General features: G+C 43.1%; 1 protein-coding gene across 9 annotated transcripts in view; it reads right to left on the reverse strand.

Annotated features, from left to right (window-relative positions):
• Positions 1-12,018, reverse strand: part of NBEA (neurobeachin) — an 882,854-nt gene that overhangs the window by 166,067 nt on the left and 704,769 nt on the right. For all 9 annotated transcript variants that reach the window (XM_019498256.2, XM_059716302.1, XM_059716129.1 and 6 more), the window contains one exon: positions 11,160-11,262. In XM_019498256.2, the coding sequence (XP_019353801.2) occupies positions 11,160-11,262 (103 nt within the window). The remainder of the gene's footprint in view (positions 1-11,159; positions 11,263-12,018) is intronic.

A 12,018-nucleotide genomic window follows, 5' to 3' on the forward strand; every position in this document is an offset into this window, starting at 1 on the left:
AGATTACTTCTCTTAACAGTCTTGTTTGAAGCATCTATACATCCATAGGAAAAATGTAGTTCTGTGCAAAGCTTCGGATACTGATTCAATTCGGAGGAGATTTGGCCCAATTCAGTGGCCGAATCTCCAAATCCAAATCGAATCAGGAGACCAATAAAAAGGTCCAAATTAATTCGAAGCTCTCTGAATTGATTTGGAAAAGATTTGGAGAGCTTTGGAGAGTTGGGCAGTCCCCACTTGATGCTGTAGGGAGCTGGACCCAGGCTCCATGCCAGTAAGGAGGGGGTGGGGGATGGAGGAGTGGGGAGTGGATCATGGGGGGACCCCCACCAGGCCCCATCCCCTGCCTACTCCCCCAGCCCCTCTGAGCACCCCTGACCTCCACCTGCTCTCCCAGCCACATCAATGGCTGCCCTACCCAGCCCCAGCGTCCCGGGGTTTAAAAAAAAAAAAAAAGACCTGCATTTATCAGCTGCTGCCAGGCAGGGAAGGAAGGGGTGATCCCCACTGCCCCCCACTGCCCTGCACTGCATGGGGGGCTCTGCCATGAGCCCCCATCTCCTGCCCACTCTCCCAGCCCCACTGATAGCTGCCTGTGATGACCAGAACGGGATGGATTAATAAGAAATAAATATGTGCTTCTTGGAGGCATTTGGTATTTTGCCTAAACAGGTAATATTAGCTAATATAAAGCTTGTAAGTTTGTAACTCACAAATGGAACTTACCTGTCATAAGTTTAACCAAAATGATAAATTAACTGTTCGTGGAACTGACTGGGCCCCAGAGGCAAAGCTGTAGCTGCAAGATTAGCTGACCTAACAGTTTTTGCTCAGGGTTCAGCCTTGACGATAAAAACTGGATCCTACTGCCTGGCACACCCAACACATTCCAGGAAAGCACATCCCAAGAAAGCATATTCAGAGAAACCTAAAAGGGGTTGGGCTTAGGTGGAGCAATCTTAATTTCAAACCTAAAGGTGCTGCATTGTAATTTGCTTATTGGATAAACCTGGGTCTGGGTAGTAACCCTTTATGATAATTTTTAACACCTTTCAATCCCACAGGGTAACAGTTATAGGGCAAGATTGTGAGTGGCTCTAAAGCCAACAGATTAGCATAAGACTACATATAAAAAGCGCGTGCATCAGGTGACCAGCAGGAAGGAGGGAACAGAATGGTCATTTCTGTTCTAAAACCCGGACTCCGGACTCCCAGTGAGAGTGAGGATTGGATCCTGATCAAGAGACCTTCCCCAGTAATCCCTCCGACAGCACTGATCGGGGACCCCTGACTTCGCTGGAATCACTCGATGCGCACCTGGCATCGAGGGACTATCGATAAGTTGCCAACCCATGTCTGTCTATCTGTTGTTTTGAGCAGTCCAGTGGCTGATACCCTCGCAGTGCCCAGCTGGCCTGCGACAGAATTGATCCATCTATCTGTTGTTATTATTTACTCTTAGGTCTTTATTACTAAATTATCTGCATATCGCATTTATCTTTCTGTTAACTGTTGTGTGTAAGCTATAATTAATTTGCCTTTACTTTACTCCCAACTTTGCCACCTTGATCTGAAACTGAACCAAACAGCCCAGTGGCTGATACCCTCACAGCGCCCAGTTGGCCTGTGATAGAATTGATACACTCACAGTGCCCAGCTGGCCTGTGACAGCTGCCCCACCAAGCTCCAGCTCCTGGTTCTTTAAAAAGAAAAAAAGAAAAAGCTCCACGCTCACTGGATGCTGCAGCAGCCATTAGGGCTTCTGGTGGCTCGTGGCAGAGTTCCCATGCAGCGTGGGACATTGGGGTACAGTGGGGATCGCCCCCCACACCTGGCAGCAGCCAGTGAGTGTGGGGCTTTTTGTTTTTTGGGTTTTTTTTAAAGACCCAGGAAGCTGGGGCCAGGCAGGGCAGCCATTGACAGGGCTAGGAAAGAGGGCAGGGGATGAGGCCTGATTGATTTGGAGATTCAGGCAATTCAGTGGTGGCCAAATCTCTGAATCAGATTTGGCTGAATCGATTCAGGACACTGATTCAAATCACCGAATCAAATCACTGTTCCCGAAACTGGCCGAATTGGAAGTGAATATTAGCTACTTCACACAGGCCTAGAAAAATGATAGCTATCTTAGGGATCTTGGTGTTATCTCCCACAATCCCCTTCCAAAGGCAAAGCCAAACTCTTGACTAATAAAGGGAGGTTTGCAAGTGCTGGAAGGAGAATTTTTGTAGAAATCTGACCTACACTGTGGAACTCACTCAGGAAAAGGTAAAGAATGCTGTGTACCTTTCCAGTTGCAGAACTAATTAAATGCTCGCCTAAAATTTTTTTTACATACAATACAGATAAAATCTCTTCCTCCTGAAACAAACGTAAATACATAAACTAATTAAACTGTCTCCTACACAAGAGAGAGAGAGAGAGACAGAGAGTGACCATTATTCCTTTTCTAAATTAGAAACATAGAAAAGAAGGGCTGAAAGGGGCCACTGGAGGTAATTTATTCCATCCCCGATCAAGGCAGGATTATTCCCATCCAAACCATTCCATACAAGTCTGTGTTAACCTATTCCTAAAACCACAAAGTCAACTGTCATGCAAGGCATACAACACTGTCACTACAAGGCATATTGCCCAAGACACAAAAAGAACCCTAAGTTTGCCATTGGTAAAGCAAGGGGGTGATTGCTGTCAGTGTCCTGCTACACCTGAGAACCAAGGAAGAGGACCATGCCCCCCACTACAGAGGAAGGTCTCCCCCACAATGATCCAATCTGAACAGGAGGTAAAATCCCTTCCTCACCCCAAATGTAGTTATTGGTCTGATCATGACCTAGGAGAAAGACCCTTTAACTGAGAATCTCTGGGTTTGAGTCCCAGCAGGTGCACTGGCAGATCCCAATCAAAATCCTCACTTAAGAAGTAGTCATATAAAATAGTTCCAGAGGCCAAATTAATACTTAGATAGAAGGAAATGTGCAAATAATATTTAACAGTGTCTCATAAAAAGTGCGTGAAATGCTCATACACACAGACACATATTTAGATACCTATGCATTAGGGATGTAAATACCATTTTAAAAATCCATTTAACCTGCTGAATTACAACAGTTAAATGATTAATTGGTATGGCTACCCCCAGCCTGGCCCACTTGGGGCTGCCTGCCTGGCACCAATGGGATGCTGCCAGCCCCCTGAGATTCAGTGGGGACTCAATGGCTCCTCAGGGCCCTGGCTCCCCAGGGCTGTCTCATGATGAACTAGGTGGGTGGGTGGGTCCTCTTCAGACCTGGGTGCACATGGGGTGTGCTGTGGAGATGAGCTGAATGCCTGGGGGGAGCCATCCTGTGCCCCCTTTACCTCCATCTTGCCTCTGCCAGGCCCTGAAGCCACCAAAGGTGCCCAGAGAGCTGAGCTGCTTTCCTTGTGGACAGCAGAGTAGAGGGGAGGGAGGACTAGTGGACCCTGGTGCCTGCCGTGAGAAGCCCAGGCTCTGTGGTAGGCAGCAGAGGCCTGCCCAGAGCCCAGACTGCTCATGGCTGGTGGTGGGGAGGCTGCAAGCAGCTGAACCAGGGCCCACAGAGCCTAGTTATATGTACTAGTCCCACCTGCCCCGCCACTTCGTTCCTCTCTCCATCTGCTGCTCCTGTCTCCCGGGAGGGGGAGGGTATAGCTGGGAGTGGGGTGCAGTGCTAGTCATTACACGTGTATCCCCCTTAATAAAATACTGGATTCATCCAGGCATACACACAGATGACACAAGAATACATATTTGCATAAAAGAAGTATATGTATAAGGCCCCTGGCAGCCACTTAAAAAAACTGAGCCATTGGAATCTGAGGAATTTTATTCCCCACCTCAAACATTGCATATCCTGCCATGTTGTTCATCAAGACTGGACACAGACAACCCTGGGTCCCAGTTTGGGACTCAGAGCTGCTCCCAAACCAATCTTATATACTGGGCTGCGGGTAGCCCTGGGACCTAAGACTGTCTGGGGCCAGTGCTGACATGCAGTTGATTGTTGGCATCAATCCCAGAGTGCCCCAGGTCTGGTTTGAGACATGGAGCTGTCCAGGACCGGGGCTGACAATCAGATGATTGTCAGCACTGGCCTCAGAGGGCCAGTTCTAGACCTGGGGGTATCTCTAGCTGATGCTGACAATCAAATTAAGGCCCTGATCTGGAACACAACATGTTATATATTCAATTTAAGACACCAAACAAACCAGCCACAGAGATGACCATTATTTATGGAACATTATTATGGCTGCCTTGCCATTTTATGGTGTTATAAATTGGCTGAACATATGGTACACTGTAATTTCTGGAATGATTAACACATTAATCATGGGATAAATGTAATGTCTGCCAGGGGCTTATGTTACCAATCTGTGAATAACTAGGGAACTCCTTTGTCTAAAATTAGTAAAAAAATTCTTACACAATTGCATGGATATCTTTTTTAATCTTGGTCTGTCCCTGAATAACAGTATATAAATTCACATCAGTTCATATATTCTTATTTATCTGCAAAATGTAGGTAGCCCAATGCTGCAAAACAACTGACACATATATAGCATACGCTACTCAAAATTTTATAAGTAATTTCCATTCCATTGGCTTTGAATAAGTAATGTAAAAAATATTTTAACATATATATTAACTGAATTAAAACAATGTAGGTTAATTATTGGTGTTTTTTGTAACTGTGCAACGCCAACTAAGCTGTGGTTTCAGTGAAGTGGCAATAAGGGTTACTATTATAATAAAGATAACTAAAATTAAAAAGTATTTATATTAGAGAGTTCTTAATTCTCCAATGCCAAAAACAACCCATATGCATCAGCACACACTACTGACTGGTTTTAGACCTGATCCTCAAGGATATCTTACAAATGTGCAATTTGTCCCTGAATTTGTATTTTGTATTTGAATTCCTAATTTGACTAAAATGTGTTGGAAAGCAAATATACCCAGAAAACTGCCTGTTGTATATATATCTAAGAAGCTACAAAGACTGTAAGTTATTTCAACAGAGACTGAGATAAATTATGCACAATAAATTGGTTTTATACCTGTTCCATTTCAGATAGCTCAGGAAGAACCTACTGATATGTGTTTTGTTAAATCTCCCCATCTTTGATCAAACTGTGCCCCTTTTTTGATATGGCAACACAAATATGGAGATTACATATGGCTGTGTTATCTTTGTTATGGAGGATAGCAAAATCCCAGCAAATCAAAAGTTAACCATAGAGACTACAAACAGACCTCCTGATGTATAGTAAGACTACCTAAGTTTTCAAGCGCTATGGTGCCTTAAATATGCTTACTAAACATTTACGGAACTTTTTATAGGGGAAAAAGTTACTATAGATATGGGGTAGAACCTTTTATTTCTTACTCAAGTTATTTGCTACTTAGTGGATGCATCTACATGTGCAAATGCTCCAAGGTGGGTTTTACTCGAGAGTAATTTACTCTAGAGTAAACCTACCCCAGGCAGGCATCCACACATGCAGAGAAGCAGGAACAGATTTGCTGCTCATGGCAGTAGTCTGCTCCCACCCCCGTTGGCCTAGCACTGGCCCCCTGCAGAAGCCATGGGGAACTCTAGGCTCCCCCTGGGTGCTGGCCCAGGGGCTGGCAGGGAGCACAGGACGAGGAGACAACTGTTTCCTGGCAAGGGCTAGGACACTGCTGCTTACCTGCTGCCAGGGTGAGCTCTGCCACTGGAGCCCAGGGCAGGACAATGTACCCCTGCCCCACCAGCAGGGATTAGAGTTCTGGGAATGAGAGATTCTTAACTCCTAGCCTGAGCTCCACAGTAACATTAAGAACCTTCCAGCCCAGGATCCGTGACTGCAGGACCAGGACTGAGAGATAAGAATCTCCCAGGCCCCACTACCTGATCATGATCATGAAGCAAGGGCTCCCTGCTGCCAGGGCAGGGGAACACTACTCCTGCCCAGGATCCGGTGGTGGAGCACACACTGGCAGCAAGCAGCTCCCAGAGGCAGGGAGCAATCTCTTGCCTCCTGCTGCCCAGCTGACCAGGAGCACATTTGCTCGAAATCAGCCATCTACACATGGCATAATACTGTGCAGTAAGTAATCAGGAGTAAATTTGTTGCTTGTATTTACAGGTAGTAAATTCACTCACGATTAGAGCATATTACTGTCCAGTAAGTGCCTGCATGTGTAGACAGTGTTGCTTAATGCGCAGTAATTAACTCAAATCTTGACTAAAGCATCTTGCATAGACAATCTCAATTATCTCAGTCTAGTCCACATAAGTACTTCACCAAAAAGTTCCTACCTACAGGGAAGAAAAGGTTTGGAAATGTCACAGATTTCTTCTAAAAGGAGACTAAGCCAATAATCATTCTTAATCAAAGCTGTGAAAGAGACTTTATGCTAGGCTGACATCAAATCTGATTTTTTCCACCTCTCTCTTCACCAAAAGCAAGCTCTACAACGAGCTAGAATGAGATCTGGAAATCCATCACCAAGTCACTGATGCAGAAAAAGCGGCAGCACTGAGCTGACAGTGAATTGAGTCACAATACCAGCTGAAAGAGACATTTCCTTTCATTGAGTAACTTCATCATTTGTATCTCTTCTCCTTAATAACTGGAGGCATTATTTCATATTATGGACTAATGACTCATACAATTTCTGCTTGAGGTACAAGAATATCTTTAAGTGAAGCACACAAAACATCTTTTACCTAATACCTTTCATTTTGCGTGTTCACAACTTAAAAAATATTTCAAATAAAGTATTTAACCTTTTACATTAAAACAAACTTTCCTGCCTGTTACTACCTTATCAATTTGAATGGAGAGTAAGTTAGGGTCAAGTTGATAAAGCCATGAATTGGCCTTTGAATTGTGGAATGAAATGTGGGCATAACCCTAACTAAACAAGACCTATGAGGGACTCTAGAGACAGCTTGAAATAAAAGGTACAGTTTCATTTTTCCAGTAGTATCAGATATTCAGAAATTATAACCCTGGTAACATGTTTGAGAGCACAAAGCAACTGACGGTATCAAAAATGAAACCAGAGGAAATGTATTTACCATAGCACCCAGAAATTGCATCTAATGACCAGTCCTCATAAAATTTAAGCTATAAAAATGTTATTCAAAGGTTTATGGAAAACTATGAAAAACATGATAAGAACACACACATGCATGTACTATCATCATTAATGTTATTATTTGGATTAGAGTTGCATGAAATAGCCCAGCCCTGGCCCATGCTGGTGTGGTCCCCATGGCATGTGGTACAGCCTGGGGCATGTGGCCCCTGGCCACTAAGAAGCTGGACAGATCTGCAGTAAGACATAGGATCTATGCTGAAGAGGCCACAGGATAATTCCAAATCCAGGAAAGCACTTATACATATGCTTAACAGTAAATATGCAAGTCTCTTGCTGACATCAATGGTACTATTAATCTGTTTAATGTTAAGCAAACAAACTGAAGAGCTTGCTGGATCAAAATTTAGACAAATGGTTGGAATGGCAACAATGAAACAAAAATGTAAGGGAGATTTGTTCAAATGGTTGATCAAAGAGCAGATTTAGAGAGAAATGCTAGTCTCATAGCTTAATTTATAGTTCTCCACCTTTAGTCACCTAAACTGGGTTTGACTTTTGGAGGTGAAAATTGGATCACTTAATGGTATCTAAGTCTGGACATTTGAGAATTTGTCATCAAAAGTAACTAGTCCCCTTAGAAAGTCCTGGTAGGAATGTTTGAGGAAGGAATACGCTGAAACTAAGCTCAGAGACAGGTCAGTATGCCAGGGAGTAGGATGGGAGCAGAGTATCCAGTCTTGAGAAAACGGAAATTCTCTCACTTTACCTTCTGCTTTAGAAAGAACCAAGCCAAGGTCTCTATTTTGAACAGGCATACATCGTACCTTGGTTTCTTTAAGCAAGTTCGTATATCTGAAGAGTTTCCATCCTATCTGAACTATCCCATCAGTTTTTGAACTCGAAAGATCCATCAGTCTCATTTTTCCTTTTTCCTGAGGAGTGATACTTCTTTTTATCAGAAAGGCAGTTTTTTTTAGAGTTGGCAAGCCAGTCAATTGACTGGTCAAATATTGTCAATTGACCAGTCAGCTGACTGCATATTTTTTGACCAAAGATTATAACAATTTTACAAAAAAACCCCAACCTACAAAAAACCCCCTACATTTTTTGCAGTTTTCTTGACAGAAGTATGATTTTTTAAATTGTTTTTGATACAATTCTTAATGGAAACTTTGTTCTTTTTGTGTGTATTATTTGGACCCATAGGCAATTTTTTTACAATTTTTGACTGATATTTGATTGGTCAATTGACTGAACTTTATTTGACTGGTCAAATATCCAACCATAATTTTTATTTTTATATATGTATATCTATGTACATGTATATATCTCACCAGAAACAAAAGTTAGAGCCTTGAATGACAGCGCTCTTGAGCTAATGAGTTGGGATCTCTGGAATTCAGGTTGGAAGAGCACGCAGCGCAGCAGCTTCTTTAACCTTGCAGTCTCCCCTACCATCAAGTGCAGGTGGTTAGCAACAAGCGATGGGGGCCCTCAACTACGCAGCGGCAGGGGGTGCACAGAAGAAACTCCAAGAGTAAAGCCACCACTGAGCCACACACTTTTGGCATGAATTCTGGAGATCCATACTAATGAGCTTACTGGAACCTTCAGGATAAAGTTCAGAGCATCAGAAAGACTACTTTCCAAGGATGGCTTCATGGAGTGATTCAGCATAAACATCTATAAATTAAGTTCCAAGGCTTTCAAAGTTCTTTTTTTGAAGGATTTACAAAATGAACATGAGAGCTACACAAGTTTCCTGGGAAAAACAGTGTCTGACATGTCTTTATTTACATGTGTTTTCCTATCACAAGAGAGAAGAGGAAAGTTAATCTCCATATACTTGGGATTAGACATCAGAAGCCTAGATACCAAGAAAATAAAACCTCCAGTGAAGGGAGAAATGAAATCTAACCAAAACGTATGTCATAAGGCAACCAATGCTAATAAACTAAGCCCAAGTTAACACTAATATTTGCATATGCTACAGAAAACCAGTTAAGTGGATCAAAAAATGAATATTAGGTTCCTTCCCATATATTGTGAGAAGGAACTGATGGGTGGATGAGCTATTCTGCCCTTTCTGGTCTCAGTGTTGAGCACTAGACATTAGGGATGCATGCAGAATCCCAAAGACACCTCCTGGCCAAAAGACTTCAGACCTAAGTACAACAGGTAGTACATGCACAGGAAGTGAGATACATATGGACAGGCAATCAAAGAAGGTGTGAGTTCCATTGACAATCGATTTAAGGCTGTTCAGCAAAACCAGGCCACTTGTACTTGCATTTACATATGGTTCTTGGCACCTAACTTTAGATACCTAAAAATAAAACTGTAGGTCTATAACAAGGGCGGGCAATTATTTCAGGTGGAGGGCCACTTAACGAGTTTTGGTGAGTTGTCAAGGGCTGCATGGGTAGCTCTGCACCTTGACAGTTGCCCCACCCCCTGGTCGCCATCTTGGGACCAGAAGTCCCATCCTGAGTCCCTGACTTTTGCCACCAGCAGTCCCTCCTCTTGTCCCCCAGAAATACTACTTTTGGGAGCAGGGGTTGCCATCTTAGAACCAAAAAGAAAACAAATCATATACTAGAAGTTAAACATATTAGCATATTTTAATTTTATTTAAAAAAATATTTTTGTCATGATTTGTGTTTGTGTAGTGTATATACAGGTGATTACACAATAACTCAAAAATAAATTCTTAGTCTTCTATACTGGGGGGAAGTTGGGTGTGTGTGTGTATGATCGGGTGTGTGTGTGTATATGATGGGGTGTGGGGTGTGTGTGTGCATGGATGGGGTTTGTGAAGGGGTATGGCTGTGTGTGGGGGTCACAGGGATGTTGGGGGGGTTGTGTATATGTAAGGGGTTGTAGGGGCAGGGTGTGGGCGTGTGACATTTGTGTGGTGAGGGAGGGTGGGGGGTGTGGGGACCCCCCCTTACTCCCCCTATGGTGCAGCAGCAGCAGGCAGGGATGCTCAGGGTGCTCTGTCTGGTGCAGGTGCCTGGTGGGGTGCACCTCCAGCCAGTGTTGCACATTGCAGTGAGGGGCGCAGCCTCTGCCAGGCAGTGTCTATTGCCGTCGCACCCCACTACGCGCACACAGCCCCCTCACTCACACAGCAAGGAAGGCAAGGCCCAGGTGCTGGAGCCAGCCACCTTCCCTGCTGGGGCTGCGGATTCCTTCACTCTGGTACACTCCTGCAACTGGGAATACCAATCAGGTGATTGGGAGTGAATGGCTCCGATGTGCTCCCACAGATGGGAGTACTGCTCAGCTCACCAGCATTCCCAGCCATGGGAGCACACTGGAGTCTTGAAGGTTCTGGTGTGCACCTAAGGTGGGGAGCGCCAGTCAGTGCTGGCCACATGTTCAATTTAAGACATGATGGGAACCAGCCATAAAATTATTTTACATTATTTCATGTAATAACTTTGTGACTTATCCCCTGTTTTATCATATCATTAGTTGCGTGAAAGTGTGGCTGGGTTACTACTTACAATTAACTGTTTAATTATGTCTTAAGTGTAATGTCTGCCAGAGGCCTTGGAAAGTACAAAACACTAATGGGCTGTGGAATCAAAACCAAAGTCCCAGGTTTTTTTGCTGTTTAGAAAAGCAACTTGCCCACCCCCAACTTAAGGCAAAATTAAAACACAGCAATTCAGTTCATGACCTTATGTTTTAATATCCATAGTAGCACATCAGTCTTTGCTAACACAGAGTCATGTAAACAAACAAACATGAATCCTGTTCTTTCTAGAGTTAAACAAACAAATAAATGCACTTGTCTTACTTCTTATTGCTCAAAGGAGTGTACTCATTTGCTGGACAGATAAAAGGTAAATTTAAATCATGTTTACATAATGTTCATATTCTATAACATGTCACATAATTATAAGGAATATTGCTGCTCAAGACACACTGAAGTGATGGGAATACCAGAACCCTAGACATTAATAATATTTAAATATCAGTCATTTTTGTTTATTCCTATAAAAATATGAACAGAGAACAACAAATATTTGAAGGAAATTACCTGGCTTGTGGCAAACCATAGCTGGTCCCAACTCCAACACGAGGCAAGCTGTACACAACTTTTTTTACTGTGGCTTGGTCAGGAAAATTAAACATAACGGAGGCTGTGCCAAAAGGAGACAACATAACTTAGAAAAACACAGGAGCACAAAATTGTGTTTATCTACAATATACTTCAGAATATATTTTTCAAAAGACTCAGTACTTATTTGCAAAGGTAATATAGATCCATGTCCATCCTCTTGTCAATCAGGGCTCTTGGAATTTTTCACTATTTTCAAGGGTGAAGAATAGGTGCTCCTGAAATGTTTTGTGCTTTGAAGCTATCAATTTAACTAACTGCCTTCTTTAGCACTAAATCTGAAAACATGTATCCCAGACTTGTATAAGATATACATAGGCTTGGCAGGATATGATTTTTTTACCAATAAACATTGATTTCACTTGTCACTCATAAACTGAGGGAAAGATCTTTCCATTGATACTCTTCAAAATTTATTGAATGGAGATGTAAAAAAAAATCTGGGATGGGGGTAAGGAAATCCAGGGCAGTGGGCAGTGTGTACTCCTCTGGCAGCACTTTGATGGCCACTGCAGGTGCTGAGGACTGTGCTGGTAGGGCTGTGCTCAGAGTGGAGGTTGGAAAGTCAGAGCTATTGGCAGTCAGAAGCCCAGGGCTGCAGAGAACAGGGAGCTGCTTCCTACTGCCAGGTGGGGTTGCCAATGCTTCTCCCCATGTTCCCAGAACTCCAGAGCCAAGCTGCACTGGTCCCTACCTGCCCTTTTTGATGAATGAACAGAGTCGTTTAAAGCAGGTATGGTTTATTGATTTATGGATATTTACTTTAAATATATTTTAA

This window comes from Alligator mississippiensis, chromosome 1 (assembly GCF_030867095.1).
Source record: "Alligator mississippiensis isolate rAllMis1 chromosome 1, rAllMis1, whole genome shotgun sequence".
NCBI lineage: Eukaryota > Metazoa > Chordata > Crocodylia > Alligatoridae > Alligator > Alligator mississippiensis.